At 34.0% G+C, this 19,035-nt stretch overlaps 3 protein-coding genes across 3 annotated transcripts; all 3 read left to right on the top strand.

Moving 5' to 3' along the window:
* Window positions 1-1,719: 1,719 nt before the first annotated feature.
* Window positions 1,720-7,227, top strand: LOC148211612 (phosphoenolpyruvate carboxylase 2-like). Its single transcript, XM_088122771.1, has 11 exons — window positions 1,720-1,940; window positions 2,094-2,285; window positions 2,490-2,878; window positions 2,989-3,073; window positions 3,216-3,438; window positions 3,593-3,696; window positions 3,892-3,979; window positions 4,185-4,339; window positions 4,686-5,684; window positions 5,891-6,277; window positions 6,365-7,227. The coding sequence occupies exons 2-11, from the start codon at window positions 2,115-2,117 to the stop codon at window positions 6,659-6,661; spliced, it is 2,898 nt and encodes a 965-aa protein (XP_087978897.1). The 5' UTR covers window positions 1,720-1,940; window positions 2,094-2,114; the 3' UTR covers window positions 6,662-7,227.
* Window positions 7,228-10,921: 3,694 nt separating this feature from the next.
* On the top strand, window positions 10,922-16,137 carry LOC111016801 (phosphoenolpyruvate carboxylase 2). Its single transcript, XM_088122770.1, has 11 exons — window positions 10,922-11,141; window positions 11,300-11,491; window positions 11,695-12,083; window positions 12,194-12,278; window positions 12,409-12,631; window positions 12,798-12,901; window positions 13,099-13,186; window positions 13,392-13,546; window positions 13,961-14,959; window positions 15,168-15,554; window positions 15,641-16,137. Exons 2-11 carry the CDS (start codon window positions 11,321-11,323, stop codon window positions 15,935-15,937), a joined length of 2,898 nt encoding a protein of 965 aa, XP_087978896.1. The 5' UTR covers window positions 10,922-11,141; window positions 11,300-11,320; the 3' UTR covers window positions 15,938-16,137.
* Window positions 16,138-16,599: 462 nt separating this feature from the next.
* LOC111016803 (Heavy metal transport/detoxification superfamily protein) lies at window positions 16,600-18,127 on the top strand. Its single transcript, XM_022292325.2, has 3 exons — window positions 16,600-16,847; window positions 16,927-17,002; window positions 17,675-18,127. Exons 1-3 carry the CDS (start codon window positions 16,842-16,844, stop codon window positions 18,031-18,033), a joined length of 441 nt encoding a protein of 146 aa, XP_022148017.1. The 5' UTR covers window positions 16,600-16,841; the 3' UTR covers window positions 18,034-18,127.
* The last annotated feature ends 908 nt before the right edge of the window (window positions 18,128-19,035 follow it).

Genomic DNA, 19,035 nt, shown 5'->3' with positions numbered 1-19,035 from the left:
TATTAAGAGCTTATGTAAAAACATGTAATGCGGTCACAATTTACCTTTTTTTCATTTAATATATGAAAAATAATCTCTATAGTTCACTAATTACTATTAATCCTTTAAAAAAATCTTTTTTTTATACATCAAGTGAGGTGAGAAATTTAGAACTAATGATTTCTTGCTTAGAGATAATGTCAATTGTCGCTGAGATAAGTTCATGTTGACTGAAAAAATCATGCAATTATTGCTAAGAGAATAAATAAGTATCTTTTCTTCTTTTCTTTTCGTCTATATAATATTATTGTCCTTTTTCGAATTTAAGCCTAAATGAATTTGTTTTTAAAATTTATCTAAAGTACTCTTCAGTAAAAACCTATTGTTTTAGCTTATAACAAATTATAATGATAAATTAAGTTTATACCCATTATTGAACAAATATCAAAGTGGCAGTAGATTTGAGTTATTTATAAAGTATAGATAAAATAACATATGTAAAAAGAATTATATTATGTTATGTAATTATATTATGTAAAAGCTTTGTTATTTAAATACATCAAAGAATAATAGAATCTCCAACACGTGATAGAAATATATATCAGACTTATTATTTTTCTTGCACTATTTTTTGTTCCATGGAAGGATATCCAAAATTTTGATGCTTAATTCGATATGAATTTGAATGTTTTGAATATCATACTTAATAAGGAGGGAAAAAGAGAGTCAAATAAGAATAATTAAAATTAAATTGATTCGTTTCTTTTTTACTTCAAATTGATTTGATAAATTAAAGTTTAGTTTTCTCCCACTTTTAAATTTTGATCTATTATGTGTCATAATGTTGGTATTATAATTGTATTGAAATTATATTTTTATTTTAGAAAAATATTTTACACCAATCTGAACAATACTCATAGGTCAGATATAAACTTTTCCTTATTTGTAATTTACAATTACCATAACATAATAATTTATGAAAATATACTCTTATATATAAAAATCATGATCTGGATTTAAAAAAATAAATTTAAAAATTAGAAAGTAAAAAAGAAACCAAATAAATTCACCTTTTTTCAATTTAGAGAGTGATGACCCATTTCCTTAAGACTCTAATGATTTCAACTTAGTTATTGTTTTTTTTTAATTCTCAATTTACACTTAAATTCTCTATAAGTAATTAATTTCTTTTTTATTTCTAAATTATGTTTATAGACAGTTGGTATGTTATTAAATTATTATTTTGTTCACATTTTTTACATGTGGGATGTCATTTCAAATAAATGTATTTTGTTGATAGACGAGTTGAATTTTGATTATGGATGATATGAATTGCAGTACTGTATTGACGTGTGTATATGTTAAAATATATTAAAATGTATCTAAAAAAAATTAAAACGTTAATTTGATAATGAATAAACCTTTGGCATCAAATTTTAATTGTGCATAAAAGATAAAAATAAAATTTTTTAAAGATTAATGAGGAAACTGAAAATTACTTATAAAATTTAAAAATGATCGGGTATAATTGACCTACATAAAATTGGCCAATCAATCTCTGCTATTGTGTTGACTGCATTTACTAAACAAAACCAATTTTAGAAAAGGAAAATAAAAAGGAAACAAAAGCCGTTTTTACGAAAAAAAATATAAAAGTATATTGTTAAAAAAAATAGTGGATGTCGTTAATGCTGATTGAAATAACTAGAATTGTTGTACGAAAAATTGAAAGCGAAAACTGAAAAGGAAAAGGAAAAGGAAAACGAAGACGAGAAGGATAATGCTTCTTCTTCGTCTATAAATTGGGAGCTACAAACAAGAGTCTCTCCCGAATCACATTACTTCTGTCAGTTTGTTTTCTCTGTTCTGCTCTACTCGTGATTTTCGGCTTTCGAAGGTATTCGTCTTTTCCGCCCCTTTCTCGTGCCAAGATCAGTAGCTCTTTCTTTCGGAAGCGTGAGGTGAGGGATCTTCTACCATTGGGAATTTGTATGATTTGTACTGTCGATCATCACGAGCTCTCACTTTTTTGCTTTTTCTTTTCCCCTTTAGTTTTAATGTCTTCTTATTCGGTTACATTGTGCTGATTCGGGTGGTTGGGTTTGTGAATAAAGGACGAAGCAGTGGAGAACTAAATGGCGGCGCCCAAGAACTTGGAGAAAATGGCTTCCATTGATGCTCAATTGAGACTTCTTGCACCGAGTAAGGTGTCGGAGGATGATAAGCTGGTGGAATATGATGCTTTGTTGCTCGATCGCTTTCTGGATATTCTTCAGGATTTGCACGGGGAGGATCTCAGAGAAACTGTAATATGCTCGTTTACTTTATTTTGTGTTTACATTCCGATTTCTGTTTGATTGAGTTTAGTTAACTTACAATAGAGTTGGCTGTGTGGGTTTATATGAACATGTTGAAATTCAATCATAATGTTACTGCATTAATTGTAGAATGTGATTAGGAAGTCAAAGAAAAGAGTTCTTATTTCTGATTTTGTGATGTTGGTGGACTAGGTTCAAGAGTGCTATGAATTCTCAGCCGAGTATGAGAGGAAGCACGACCCTCGGAAATTAGAGGAACTTGGGAATGCCTTAACGAGTTTGGATCCTGGGGATTCTATTGTTGTTGCAAAATCCTTTTCCCATATGCTTAATTTAGCCAATTTGGCCGAGGAAGTTCAGATTGCCTATCGGAGGAGGATAAAGTTAAAGAAAGGTGGCTTTGCTGATGAGGCCAATGCTACAACTGAGTCAGATATTGAAGAAACCTTCAAGAGGCTTCTGCAGTTGAACAAGTCTCCTCAAGAAGTATTTGATGCTTTAAAAAATCAGACTGTGGATTTGGTCTTTACAGCCCATCCTACTCAGTCTGTCCGCAGATCTTTGCTTCAAAAGCATGCCAGGTTCGTTCCTTCCCCTTTGAACTTGCAAGAAGAGAACAATTTGAGTTTGTCAGAACATGGACATCATTTGTTTTTTCTAATATTGCTCTTGATTGTATATATCTTTCCAGGATAAGAAATTTCTTGACGCAGTTGTATGCAAAAGACATTACTCCTGATGACAAGCAGGAACTTGATGAAGCTCTGCAACGGGAGGTATGTCCATGCTGTAATCAGGAGATTGTTTCCTTATACTTAATGGTCATTAGTCAATGTAGGAACTTGACGCTTACATAAGTAGGCAGATTATTCCTTGAGGAAGTTATTTCTGCAATCTTATTGGTCTCTTCTCGTGCAGATTCAAGCTGCATTTCGTACCGATGAAATCCGACGAACACCTCCAACACCACAAGATGAGATGAGAGCTGGAATGAGCTACTTCCACGAGACAATCTGGAAAGGTGTACCTGAATTCTTGCGTCGAGTGGATACTGCCTTGAAGAACATTGGAATTGATGAACGCGTTCCTTATAATGCTCCTCTTATTCAGTTTTCATCCTGGATGGGTGGGGATCGTGATGGTATGTCTATCACAGCAGTTCATCCTTTTGTTAGACCATTCATTTACAATGCACTCCGAATCAAACTTTTTTTTAGTTCTCTGCACTCTCGCTGTCAGATATGTTCCTCGCTAAAAGATGTAATTATAGCTTCTAATACATATATTGGCTGCAGGAAACCCCAGGGTTACACCAGAAGTAACAAGGGATGTCTGCTTATTGGCTAGAATGATGGCTGCTAAATCGTATTTTTCCCAGATAGAGGATCTTATGTTTGAGGTATAAATAAGCAAATACAATTTCAAGTCCCAAATCAAGTTCATAGTTTCAGGATCAAATAAAGTTTTCTTGTTTAATATTCGTTTGGAGAAGTACTTTCTAGCAGATTTTAGTGTGTTGTTCCATTATTTTTTGTTTTCACTATTTTTCACTCGTGGTTTCCTTTATTTACCTTTCAATTTCTCTTTTCGCTAGTTATCTATGTGGAGATGCAGTAATGAGTTACAGAGTCGGGCCGAAGAACTTCATCGGTCCTCAAGAAAAGATGCAAAGCACTACATAGGTATATAAGATTTTGTTTCTAAATTGAACCACATTTTAGGTTTTGGTTTATATTTCATCATCTGAAAGTTTAAAAAGTATGTTCTAATATGCTACAAAAAATTGACTACATGCTTCCATATTTCTTGGCATGGCTTTGATTGGACTAATATTTATCATCATAAGTTCATTGACCTTGAGTGGCTTTACACACTTTCTGGATGCAGAGTTTTGGAAACAAATTCCTCCAAACGAACCCTACCGTGTTATTCTTGGGGATGTACGAGACAAGTTGTACAACACACGTGAGCGTGCTCGTCATTTATTAACCAGTGGAATCTCTGAAATTCCCGAAGATTATACTTTCACCGACGTTGTGCAGGTTTTCCCCAACATTAAAAAATGTCTTAAATTTCCGAGCTTACAATTAAAAATGTCAAGAGCAATCTCTTTAGTATTTTTAAATTTTATTGTACTCTAGCAGAATGATCTAAAAATTATTTATTTTGTCGATTCAAATATACCATATAATAGTCACAGTGAGTAAGAATGTTGGTTTAAATTAACATGGAAGTTTTTTATCACCATAAATTTTCTTGACAAGTTAAATGCATGCTAACCAAAGTCATGGCTTCTAATAGAATGGTAGCATATAAAGTGTGAAATAATCTTGGTGCTTTTTTCTTTCCCTCTCTTCTAGTTCTGACATGTTTTATTTTTCTCCATAGTTCCTGGAGCCTCTCGAGCTCTGCTACAGGTCACTCTGTGCTTGTGGCGATAGATCAATTGCTGATGGGAGCCTTCTAGATTTCTTACGGCAAGTTTCTACATTTGGACTGTCACTTGTGAGACTTGATATCCGGCAAGAATCAGAAAGGCATGCTGATGTCATCGATGCTATCACTAATTACTTGGACATTGGATCATACAAAGAATGGTCCGAAGAACAAAAACAAGAATGGTTACTATCCGAACTCAATGGAAAACGCCCTCTTTTTGGCCCTGATCTTCCAAAGACAGAAGAAATTGCTGATGTTCTGGACACCTTCAATGTCATTGCAGAGCTTCCTTCAGATAACTTTGGTGCTTATATTATCTCAATGGCAACAGCTCCATCTGACGTGCTTGCTGTTGAGCTTTTACAACGTGAATGTCATGTAAGGAAGCCATTGAGGGTTGTACCATTATTTGAAAAACTTGCTGATCTTGAGGCTGCTCCTTCTGCTATGGCTCGTCTCTTTTCAATCGACTGGTACAGAAACCGCATTGATGGTAAGCAAGAAGTCATGATTGGGTACTCAGATTCAGGAAAGGACGCTGGTCGTCTCTCTGCTGCGTGGCAGCTATACAAGGCCCAAGAAGAACTCATTAAAGTGGCTAAACAATATGGAGTGAAGCTCACAATGTTCCATGGTCGAGGAGGAACAGTTGGCAGGGGAGGGGGACCTACCCACCTTGCTATATTATCTCAACCTCCCGATACAATTCATGGTTCACTACGTGTCACAGTTCAAGGTGAGGTCATTGAACAATCTTTTGGAGAGGAGCACCTGTGCTTTAGAACACTTCAACGTTTTACTGCTGCAACGCTTGAACACGGCATGAATCCACCTATTTCTCCAAAGCCAGAGTGGCGTGCTCTCATGGATGCTATGGCAGTTGTTGCTACTGAAAAATATCGCTCCATAGTTTTCCAGGAACCCCGTTTTGTTGAATACTTCCGCCTTGTAAGTATTCTTAGCCATACAATTTATGAATAATCATGGTTGGTTAATATGACTTTGCGAGACAATATGCTTGCCTTGTGTTTGTTTTAGGAGCTTATTTGCAAGCTGACTGGCTTTCTTACGGTTTCAGTATTCAGTTAATTCTTTTATCAGTTTGACGGATCGTGTTCAGAAATTAACGATTTTTCATTTCTTTAAATATGCAGGCAACTCCAGAGTTAGAATATGGTCGAATGAATATTGGAAGTCGTCCATCAAAGAGGAAGCCAAGTGGAGGCATCGAATCACTGCGTGCAATTCCATGGATCTTTGCTTGGACACAGACAAGGTTTCATCTACCAGTTTGGCTCGGTTTTGGAGCAGCATTTAAATATATAATTGAGAAGGATGTGAAGAATCTCCATATGCTGCAACAGATGTACCGTCAGTGGCCTTTCTTTAGAGTCACTATTGACTTAGTTGAAATGGTGTTTGCCAAAGGAGACCCAGGAATTGCTGCTCTGTATGACAAGCTTCTCGTGTCGGAAGATCTATGGTCGTTCGGAGAGCGGTTGAGGGCTAACTATGAAGAAACTAAGGACCTTCTCCTTCAGGTATTGTCCATATGCTTTCTTGAAAATCATATTTCAGAAATTAGAAGCTTTTGCAAGCAACTAAGCAGTTTGATGTTAAATTTTCAGGTAGCTAAGCACAAGAATATTCTGGAAGGAGACCCATACTTGAGGCAGCGACTCCGTCTTCGTGATTCGTACATAACCACCCTTAACGTTTGCCAAGCGTATACATTGAAGCGGATCCGTGATCCCAACTACAACGTGAAAGTCAGGCCTCACCTTTCAAGGGAATATCTTGAATCAAGCAAACCTGCTGCAGAACTTGTGAAGCTCAACCTGAAGAGCGAGTACGCGCCTGGTTTGGAAGACACCCTTATCCTAACGATGAAGGGTATCGCTGCCGGTATGCAGAACACCGGTTAAAGAGGCAATGCTGTGTCGGTGCTACGTCTACGCTCGTTTTTCTACGTGTATTACTGTTGTGCTACTGACAGGACACATGCAAAGTAATTATACATCACCTCGTCCGTGATCATTGCCGGAAGTTAGCCCCGCAGCGGCCCAAAAAGGTGGGAAGTGGTGGGATCTCGTACGTCGAGAATGGGGAGGAGAGCGGCAAGCCTTGGGATTCCGTTGGAGATTCTGGAAGAGTAAGAAATGAAAGCAATGGTGACGCTGCATACCTTGGCGAGGCTGCGGAGTTCGCCGGCGGAGGTGGGTGGTGGTCTGTCTCTTCAAATTTATCAGTGAGATCGAGACATTTTAAAAATTATATTTGATTAATTTAAAACACTGTTTTATTTTTATAATATGCAAATTATTGAATTTAAAAATGTATGGTTCCGTGCAATAGTTCTTTAATTGTTTGACTTGAAACTCGAGCCAGGAGAAATTGTAGTCAACTTAGTATGTGTCAATGTGAGTCAATCGGCTTATCTGATTAGTTGTAATCACGTTATAAATTCGTGTTGTTTAAGGTATTCAGCCTATCATTTTTCTCCCTAGCTAAAAAATATTAATAATAATAAACCATCCATTTTTCCCACAAAAAATAGATTTAAATAGTGTTTTAGTTTATGTATTATATTTTTTTGATTCAATACATTTTAATTCTCGTACTTTCAAAATATCATTCTAATATTTATATATTCAACTTTTGTTTATTTTAGTTCTTATATTCAAAACATATGTTTTTTTTAATAGTACTAAAGTGACCAATTTGATATCTATTTAAAAAAATTTAACGCACATTTTATATACAATGAAAATCTTTTAATACAAATTTGTAGCTACGTTTCAAGAATTTAGGGAAAGAATTGTCATATTAAAATTATTATTGAAATAAATGAGATAAAAATTAATCATGACTCATTGGTCTAAAGGGACTTGTAAATTGAGAGTAAATGAATTCAAATCTCACGATGGTTACCTATTTTATAAATGAATTCTTATATGATTCTTGCACTAAATGAACTTCGATTAGATCATAAGTATATATACGAGGATTTATATTTAAAGTATATAATACTGTACTGTAGAAATATTGGAAGTATTGGTTGGTCCCTAATTAACAACCATCACATAATAACTTTTTGATTATTGGGAATTATTTCCAATCATTAAACCAATTTTTCTTTTTCCAGTACAATCACAAACCCATTCATCCATGATTAAAAGTAACATATAAGTCATACTTTATTGACTGTAAAAAAAAACTTATTTCGTCGACTGTTTTTTCCCCCTTTGAATAACATTAATCAATAAAGAAAAATATAGCTAGTTGGCTTACCTAAATTAAATTTTTTTTTTATTTTTTTGGTAATTGAATTGTAACATTAATGTACATTTGAGACTCTTATCAAAATAATAATAACAATATAAATCTGTTGAGATATAAGAATAAAAATTCACCAGTCAAATCGAGCATAGTTCAACGGTAATTGACATGTATCCTCAAATCAAAAAGTTGTGAATTCGATTCTCTGCATGTTGTACTAAAAAAAATCCACCATTTTTTTCTTTTTTGTACCAACTCGATAATTGCAAAAAAGCAAACCATGTCCATAAATTCATTTTGCCTCTTCAGATGATTAAAAGCTAACTCTTCATGAAAATTTTGAAGGAAAATATATTAAAAAATGGAAAATATTAAACTGGCCCTTGAAATGATGGAAGGCCATTGGCTCTTTTTGGACTCACACTCGTCTTCAATCACCACATAAAATACCAATTATACGAAGTATTTTCTAAGAAAGGAAAAAAAAAAAAAAGGCAAGCATCAATTAATATGGGTATTTTCTTTTCAAATAAAGAAAAAAAAAGATACTATTTTAATTTTCAAGCTCCGTATTTTTTAAAAACTTTTTATTTTACTACTAACTCTAACTAATTAGTTGGTAATATTTTAATGTTTGATAATGAATTATAATGTAACATCGAGAATAAAATCGATAATACTAACAAACAATATCCATCACATAATATTAATTATTATCGGATAATAATTAACATATTTAGAGCATATGCAATGAAGGTAAATAATATGAGTTATTAGTTGTTATAATTTAGTTAGATTGACCAAAGCGAGCATATCTCAACGGTAATTGACATATATTTCCAATTAAGAGATTGTGAGTTTAATACTCTATCCAACATGTTGTACTTAAAAAAAAACTTAAAAAAAACTTAGTTAAATTGAGTAGTTCTTGCAAGATCTCAATTAAAAAATCAATAAGGAGCCAACTAAATGTTTTTTTTTTTTCATTTAATAATGAAAATCTCTATGGTTCATGATTACCATATATCCTTTAATTCTTTGAAAAAATCTAATTTATTGTTAAGAGAATAAACAAAATTTCCTTTTCTTTTCCTTTGTATAACTTTATTGTCCCTTTTCGAACTAAGCGTAAGTTAATTTAATTTAAATATTTATCTAAGGTATTCCTAGCTATCAATAAAAAGATATTGTTCAAACTTATAATAAATTATAATGATAAATGGAGTTTATATGATTATTGATCGAATATCAAAGTAAGAGTAGATTTGAATTATCTATAAAGTATCGATAAAATAATGGATAGAAACAAATTAGGAATATGAGATGCAATTATTAATATATAAAAATTCAAAAAAGCACCCATTAAAGAAATGAAAAAGGCTTAATACGCACTCATTTATTTACCTACCACTAATACTAAGCATTAAGCAAAAAGGAATTATATTATGTAAAAGCTTTGTTATTTATATGCATCAAGGAATAGAATCTCCAACACATGATAGAAGTATATATAGGACTTTTTCTTTTTCTTGCATTATTTTTGGTTCAATGAAAGGATATCCAAAATTTTGATGCTTAGTCTGTTTTGAATATCATGTTTAATAAAGAGGCAAAACGAAAGTTAAATAAAAATGGTTAAAATTAAGTTGATTCGATAAATTAAATATTAGTTTGGTCCCACTTTTAAAGTATTATAATTTTGTGCTAGGATGTTGGTACTATAATTGCACTGAAATTATATATTTTTTTAGAAAAATATTTTACACCATTTTGAGGGTTAGATAATTAATGCCTCATTATATGGATTATAATTTTAAATCTTTTCCTTTATTTGTAATTTACTATCACTATCAAAATAATAATTTATTGTAATCTACTTTTATAAATATACATATGGTGTAGATTTAAAAAATAAAAAGAAAAAGAACAAATCATCCTTTTTTCAATTAGGAGTGATGACCTTTTTTTTTCTTTTTTCTTTTTTTTTTTGGGTACAAGAGATGGCTGTTCTTTACTACCTTTCCACTAGTCTGGCTATAAAATTACAGTTAAATATATTAAAGGTCCTCTGTCTTTTAAGTTTTTTTCCTCAATTTAGTTATTAATCTTTTAAAATTCTCAATGGAAAAATTGTAATTTTTTAATTAAAATATGTTAATCATTGGTGTCCTTAAATTATTATTTTGTTAGCATGTTTGTATAATCGAACATGCCATTTAGAATAAACAGATTTTATTGAGAGCGAGTTGTATCTTAATCAAGAGGTTCAATCTCCCACCCTACATGTTCTACTAAAAAAAAGATAGATGAATTAATATCCTAGTCACATGTAAACGTGTTTAAATATATTATTATTATAATAATAATTTTTCAAAAAAATTTAATTAAGAATTTTTATTTTTATTTTTGGTTGAGAAATTAAGAATTTTTAGTTTTTATTATAACAACTAGAAAATTGAATTCAACCTTTTAAAAGGTTAATGACAAAATTAAAAATTAGTTAAAAAAATAGAAATGAGTTGGTATATTTAGCCCAAAATTACTCAATCATCTCCACAATAAAATTCCTGGAGCATAAACCACTAATAATCCGCATATTCGGTACCAAGTTATAGCAAATAATACGTGTCACAATTCTAGGCACATTTCTAATAAACATAGAAAATAATAATTAAAAAAAAAGTTCAGTGCCAGGTCACCCGTCACCTGTCAACTGTGTATTGTGTTGACTGCATTTACTAAACAAAACTAATTTTTGAAAAAGAAAAGAAAAGGGAAACAAAATCTTTTTTTTTTTTTTACGAAAAAAATAATAATGAATTTTACTGTTAAAAAAAAAATAGTGGATGTCGTTAATGCTAATTGAAATAATTCGAATTGTAGTAGGAAAAATTGAAAACGGAAACCAAAAAGGAAAAGGAAAACGAAATCGAAGAGGAGAAGGAAAAGACTTCTTCTTCGTCTATAAATTGGGAGCTACAAACAAGAGTCTCGCTGAAACTCTTCACTCACTTTTGTCAGTTTGTTTTCTCTGCTCTGCTCGTGATTTTCGGCTTTCGAAGGTCTTCGTCTTTTCCGCCTCTTTCTCGTGCCAAGATCAGTAGCTCTTTCTTTTGGAAGCGTGAGGTGAGGGATCTTCTTCCAGAATTTGTATGATTTGTACTGTCGATCATCACGGGCTCTCACTTTTTTTGCTTTTTTCTTTTCCCCTTTGGTTTTAATGTTTTCTTATTCGGTTACATTGTGCTGATTCGTGATTTGGGTGGTTGGATTTGTGAATAAAGGACGAAGCAGCGGAGAACTAAATGGCGGCGCCTAAGAACTTGGAGAAAATGGCTTCCATTGATGCTCAATTGAGACTTCTTGCACCGAGTAAGGTGTCGGAGGATGATAAGCTGGTGGAATATGATGCTTTGTTGCTCGATCGCTTTCTGGATATTCTTCAGGATTTGCACGGGGAGGATCTCAGAGAAACTGTAATATGCTCGTTTACTTTATTTTGTGTTTACATTCCGATTTCTGTTTGATTGAGTTTAGTTAACTTACAATAGAGTTGGCTGTGTGGGTTTATATGAACATGTTGAAATTCAATCATAATGTTACTGCATTAATTGTAGAATGTGATTAGGAAGTCAAAGAAAAGAGTTCTTATTTCTGATTTTGTGATGTGGTGGACTAGGTTCAAGAGTGCTATGAATTCTCAGCCGAGTATGAGAGGAAGCACGACCCTCGGAAATTAGAGGAACTTGGGAATGCCTTAACGAGTTTGGATCCTGGGGATTCTATTGTTGTTGCAAAATCCTTTTCCCATATGCTTAATTTAGCCAATTTGGCCGAGGAAGTTCAGATTGCCTATCGGAGGAGGATAAAGTTAAAGAAAGGTGGCTTTGCTGATGAGGCCAATGCTACAACTGAGTCAGATATTGAAGAAACCTTCAAGAGGCTTCTGCAGTTGAACAAGTCTCCTCAAGAAGTATTTGATGCTTTAAAAAATCAGACTGTGGATTTGGTCTTTACAGCCCATCCTACTCAGTCTGTCCGCAGATCTTTGCTTCAAAAGCATGCCAGGTTCGTTCCTTCCCCTTTGAACTTGCAAGAAGAGAACAATTTGAGTTTGTCAGAACATGGACATCATTTGTTTTTTCTAATATTGCTCTTGATTGTATATATCTTTCCAGGATAAGAAATTGCTTGACGCAGTTGTATGCAAAAGACATTACTCCTGATGACAAGCAGGAACTTGATGAAGCTCTGCAACGGGAGGTATGTCCATGCTGTAATCAGGAGATTGTTTCCATATATCTAATGGTCATTAGTCAATTAGGAACTTAAGTAGGCAGATTATTCCTTGAGGAAGTTATTTCTGGAATCTTATTGGTCTCTTCTCATGCAGATTCAAGCTGCATTTCGTACCGATGAAATCCGACGAACACCTCCAACACCACAAGATGAGATGAGAGCTGGAATGAGCTACTTCCACGAGACAATCTGGAAAGGTGTACCTAAATTCTTGCGTCGAGTGGATACTGCCTTGAAGAACATCGGAATTGATGAACGCGTTCCTTATAATGCTCCTCTTATTCAGTTTTCATCCTGGATGGGTGGGGATCGCGATGGTATGTTTATCACAGCAAAGACTTATATCACGTCATTATTTTATTAGACCATTAATTAGCAGTGCATGCTGAATCAAACCTTTTTTAGTTCTCTGCACTCTCGCTGTCAGATATGTTCCTCACTAAAAGATGTAATTATAGCTTCTAATGCATATATTGGCTCCAGGAAACCCCAGGGTTACACCAGAAGTAACAAGGGATGTCTGCTTATTGGCTAGAATGATGGCTGCTAACTTGTATTTTTCCCAGATAGAGGATCTTATGTTTGAGGTATAAATAAAATAAGCAAATACAATTTCAAGTTCCAAATTAAGTTCATATTTTCAGGATCAGATAAAGTTTTCTTGTTTAATATTCATGTTTGGAGAAGTACATCCTAGCAGATTTTTGTATGTTAATTTTTTGTTTTCACTATTTTTCACTCATGTGCTTTCCTCTATTTACTTTTCAATTCCCCTGTTTGCCAGTTATCTATGTGGAGATGCAGTAATGAATTACAGAGTCGGGCTGAAGAACTTCATCGGTCCTCAAGAAAAGATGCAAAGCACTACATAGGTATATAAGATTTGGTTTTATAAATTGAACCACATTTTTAGGTTTTGGTTTCGATCTCATCATCTGAAACTTTAAAGTATGTTCTAATATGTTACAAAAAATTGACTACATGCTCCAATATTTCTTAGCATGGCTTTGATTGGACTAATATTTATCATCATTAGTTCATTGACCTTGAGTGGCTTTACACGCTTTCTGGATGCAGAGTTTTGGAAACAAATTCCTCCAAATGAGCCCTACCGTGTTATTCTTGGGGATGTACGAGACAAGTTATATAATACACGTGAGCGTGCTCGTCACTTATTAACCAGTGGAATCTCTGAAATTCCCGAAGATTCTACTTTCACTGATGTTGAGCAGGTTTTTCTTCACACTAAAAAAATGTCTTAAATTTCTGATCTAACGATTTAAATATCAAGAGAACCACTTACGTATTTTTAAATTTACGGTATCGAGCAAAATGATCTATAAATTCTTTATTTTGTCAATTCAAAAATATTATATTATAGTCAGGTTTAAACTTTAAATTGACATTGACATCTTCTAAAATTTAATAGTAATGAGTTCATTTTGAACCAACACGTAGGCCACGTTTGTTAGTTGGAAATTGTATGGAAGCTTTTGATCACCGTAAATTTTCTTGAAAAGTTAAATGCATGATAATCAAAGACATACCTTTTAAATAGAATAGCAGCATATAAAGTGTGAATAGTCTTAGTGCTTTTTCTTTTCCTTTCTTTTTCTAGTTCTGACTTGTTTTATTTTTCTCCATAGTTCCTGGAGCCCCTCGAGCTCTGCTACAGGTCACTCTGCGCTTGTGGCGATAGGTCAATTGCTGATGGGAGCCTTCTAGATTTCTTACGGCAAGTTTCTACATTTGGGCTTTCACTTGTCAGACTGGATATCCGACAAGAATCAGAAAGGCACGCTGATGTCATTGATGCTATCACTAACTACTTGGACATTGGTTCATACAAAGAATGGTCCGAAGAACAAAAACAAGAATGGCTACTATCCGAACTCAGTGGAAAACGCCCTCTTTTTGGTCCTGATCTTCCAAAGACCGAAGAAATTGCTGATGTTCTGGACACCTTCAATGTCATTGCAGAGCTTCCTTCAGATAACTTTGGTGCTTATATTATCTCAATGGCAACAGCTCCATCTGACGTGCTTGCTGTTGAGCTTTTACAGCGTGAAAGTCATGTGAGGAAGCCACTGAGGGTTGTCCCATTATTTGAAAAACTTGCTGATCTTGAGGCTGCTCCTTCTGCTATGGCTCGTCTCTTTTCAATCGATTGGTATAGAAACCGCATTGATGGTAAGCAAGAAGTCATGATCGGGTACTCAGATTCAGGAAAGGATGCTGGTCGTCTCTCTGCTGCATGGCAGCTTTATAAGGCCCAAGAAGAACTCATCAATGTGGCTAAACAATATGGAGTTAAGCTTACAATGTTTCATGGCCGAGGAGGAACAGTTGGTAGGGGAGGGGGTCCTACCCACCTTGCTATATTATCTCAGCCCCCTGATACAATCCACGGTTCACTACGTGTCACAGTTCAAGGCGAGGTCATTGAACAATCTTTTGGAGAAGAGCACTTGTGCTTTAGAACACTTCAGCGTTTTACTGCTGCAACGCTTGAGCATGGCATGAATCCACCTGTTTCTCCAAAGCCAGAGTGGCGTGCTCTCATGGATGCTATGGCAGTTGTTGCTACCGAAAAATATCGCTCCATTGTTTTCCAGGAACCTCGTTTTGTTGAATACTTCCGCCTCGTATGTATTCTTAGCCATACAATTTATCAACAGATTACGATTGATTATCTATGACTTTGCAAGACAATATTCTTGCCTTATGTTTATTTTAGGAGCCTATTTTCAAGCCGACTGGCTTCCTTACGGTTTCAATACTCAGTTAATTGTTTTGTCAGTTTGACGGATCATATTCATAAATTAACCCTTTTTCATTTTTTTAAATATGCAGGCAACTCCAGAGTTAGAGTACGGTCGAATGAATATTGGAAGTCGTCCATCAAAGAGGAAGCCGAGTGGAGGCATCGAATCACTGCGTGCAATTCCATGGATCTTTGCTTGGACACAAACAAGGTTTCATCTACCAGTTTGGCTTGGTTTTGGAGCAGCATTTAAATGTATAATTGAGAAGGATGTGAAGAATCTTCATATGCTGCAAGAGATGTACAGTCAGTGGCCTTTCTTTAGAGTCACTATTGACTTAGTTGAAATGGTGTTTGCCAAAGGAGACCCAGGAATTGCTGCTCTGTATGACAAGCTTCTCGTGTCAGAAGATCTATGGTCGTTCGGAGAGCGGTTGAGAGCTAACTATGAAGAAACTAAGGACCTTCTCCTTCAGGCACTGTCCATATGCTTTCTTCTAAAACACTTTTCAAATATTGAAGCTTTTGCAAACAACTAAGCAGTTTGATGTTAAATTTTCAGGTAGCTAAGCACAAGGATCTTCTCGAAGGAGACCCTTACTTGAGGCAGCGACTCCGTCTTCGTGATTCATACATAACCACCCTTAACGTTTGCCAAGCATATACATTGAAGCGGATCCGTGATCCCAACTACAACGTGAAAGTCAGGCCTCACCTCTCAAAGGAATACCTTGAATCAAGCAAACCTGCTGCAGAACTTGTGAAGCTCAACCCGAAGAGCGAGTACGCACCTGGTTTGGAAGACACTCTTATCCTAACGATGAAGGGTATCGCTGCCGGTATGCAGAACACCGGTTAAAGAGGCAATACCGTGTCGGTGCTACGTCTGCCCTTGTTTTTCTACATGTATATTCGTTGTGCTGCTGAGCTCTTATGCCAGCCTCTAATTAGTCTCTTAGTCTCTTAGCCTTAGTCTTCGCAATAACTTATGCAACAAGAACTTCTGGTTTTGTTATAGTTTAAAATGTATCTGAGTATCAGTTTTTTTTTTTTCTTTTCCATCTGATATGTGTTTCGGCTCCTCCTTTTCTATACAAAGTGAAAGAATCACTGAATTCCCGAGATCTAATGACATTGAGAAAATAGCTAATTGGTTGTTTTTCGAAATGATCCATATAAATGCCAAAGTTCTTCCAAAAAGCCTTCATTCTTTCTTTTTTCTGAAGACAAATGTAAACCAGAAAATGGCAACATGATCCACTAAAGCCGCTGTGTCATGTGCGTCCATTTGCCCATGTTATTCCAGCTTATTCAACGATACAATATGATCAATAAATAATAACATCCATAATTAAGTCAACCCATTGTTCATAAAGTTTAAGAATTAATCAGTTTTAATCAGTCCTCAATTGTTTGTCTATAATCTAAAAATTAAGATAGGAAAATCATAATGCAGAAGTTTAAACAATTTGAAGGAGACAACTTATTGAAGAGACTGCTTAATTTTCACTCTATTTAAATCTCTCCCTTTAAGGAAGTATAGAAAAATAAAAGGTCGGTGACTGGAATTCATAAACTTAGAAAATAAAAAAGATGGGACAGTTTAATTTTTCTCCACACTTCAGAAGCAAACATTGGCCATTATTATATAAACTCAACCTCTGGCTTTGCTTCTCATACATATTTTTCTAAACTTCAAAAGAGATATTTGGCCTTTGAGAGTTCATTTTCCTTCGTTTTCCCCTTCAGAAATCAATTATAACATGACGGTAGGCAGCCTTGGATCTCTCTTTTAGTAGCTATTTGTTTTTTTTTTTCCTCGTAATCTAACCGTGTTAACTCTTGTAGACTTTGGAGCTCCGAGTCCATATGGATTGCCCCGGTTGCGAAAGCAAAGTCCGAACTTCACTCCAAAATTTAAAAGGTTAGAAAGCTACTTCATATGGATTAAGATTCACCAACGTCCCAAAAAAATATCTTTTTATTTGGAATCTAATGAATCTCTCGTCGGTGAATATAACTTATAGGCAACTGAATAAAGTTCGTGGGGGTGTCATTCTTGTATTTTCTTAATAATTTTTTTTCCTTCAAGAATCTCTTCTCTTTTTTTTCCCTAATTTCTTCTGCAGAGTTTACTCTACAAACCTAAAAATTTATAATTATTTAGAAAATAACAACTTCAATTATTTTTATAACTATTGGGATTCATCGATACTACTGTGATTCATGACATTATATCCATGATGTATCATCTTTCATCTCAATTCACTTTATACAGGTTTATAAAGAATCAAATGAAATTGCTTATTTTGTTGCGGGAGAGTCCCTTAGATTAGAAGTTATTTTCTCATAACTTTTTTAAATTCCATCTCAATTTTTGGAAAAATGATTTTTCTACTGGTGTGGCCCACGAGACCTATTTGTTCAATGAAGGGGTTGTTTTGAAAAACAAAATCATTTTTAAAAAATAGTAATTGGAGTTCACTTAGAAAACTAGTTTTTTTTTTTAAGGGAATTTTATTTATTTGTAAGAAAAACATTTAGAAAATAATTATGTAGACAAATTTGTATAATTTTGTTGTTGGATTGGACTTAGGGGTGGACAACGTGGAAATCGACATGTCGTTACAGAAGGTGACGGTGACCGGATGGGCGGATCAGAAGATGGTGCTGAAGGCGGTCCGCAAGTCGGGGCGGCGGGCAGAGCTGTGGCAGTTACCCTATAACCCGGAGCACGATAACTGCAGTGATCCCTACCCGCAGCACCAGTTAAATGGGCCGATCCAAAATTTCTATGGGCCCCAGCCCACATCTTCTTACAACTATTACAAACATGGGTACGATAATCATGATCAGGCCCACCATCATAACTACTCCACACATTCCAACATCTTCGGCCGCCAGACCGGTTCCATGTTCAGTGACGACAATGTTAATAATTGCTCCATTATGTGATAACTGATAATTACTCCTTTTTAATCTCCGTTTACGAATTTAATCCTTTTTTTTTTTTCTATTTTACTTATGTAATTTTATTTGCTTCTCTCTCCCTTTCTGATTTTCGTTTAATTTCTTTTACAGTAGTAATATATAGTACCACTTCAATTTTCAAATTTTGATTTTTTTCTTTTGTTGAGAAAGCAAATTTTTGTTTGATTACAATAAAAATACACTTTAATCCGTTTTAGTCCATAAATTAAATTAATAATTATTTATTCAAAATATAACAATTTAATCAATGAAATTTAACAGGTAACAATTTAATCCATGTAGTTTAAATTTGTAAAGGTCTAGTCTTGAGAAAAAAATATTTTTAAGATTTGATACGTTCCTTACCTGTGTAATCGATAAACTTATGAGGAATTAGATGTATTTACTAGAAATTACAACAAATTATAAATTTTTATATAATAATAATCGTCATTCGTCACTTAATTTTGATGAGATTTTTTACAACAGAGATTAAAATTCTTACAATTTTTTAAACTTAAAAAACTCAATTGTTAAATACTTAATTGTTAAACTTAAGCTATAAAAGATGTGTGATTTTAATGAGAAAAGAGAGATCAAAAGTAAATTGTTAGGTCAACGAGAGTAAAGAGACAAAAAATGTTATTTAAGCTTACAACTGTGTAGTTTGCCTCCTGAATTTAGATTTTATGTCTACTATTTAGATTTAGTTTCAATTTAAACTCATTTTTAAAGAAAATAATTCCCAACAACCCATAGGAACTATATTTGTAGTTTAATATATTGTAAAATTTAGAAAAAAAAATATCAATTTTTGCCTTCAACTTGACAATATCAATAAAATTTCCCTTGAAATTGCACCATAAATTTAAATTAGCGTTGCAACATTCAACTTGTTTTTGTAATTTTTACCCTGCGATAAGTTTTTTTTACCTTATAATTGTACTATAAATTTAAATTAATATTGCAACATTCAGCTTGTTTTTG

The sequence above is a fragment of the Momordica charantia genome (assembly GCF_013281855.1).
Source record: "Momordica charantia cultivar OHB3-1 chromosome 4 unlocalized genomic scaffold, Mcharantia_2.0 BLBB01000004.1, whole genome shotgun sequence".
Taxonomy (NCBI): domain Eukaryota; kingdom Viridiplantae; phylum Streptophyta; class Magnoliopsida; order Cucurbitales; family Cucurbitaceae; genus Momordica; species Momordica charantia.
The sequence above is the reverse complement of the archived record's forward strand: the minus strand, read 5'-3'. Positions and strand labels throughout refer to the sequence as shown.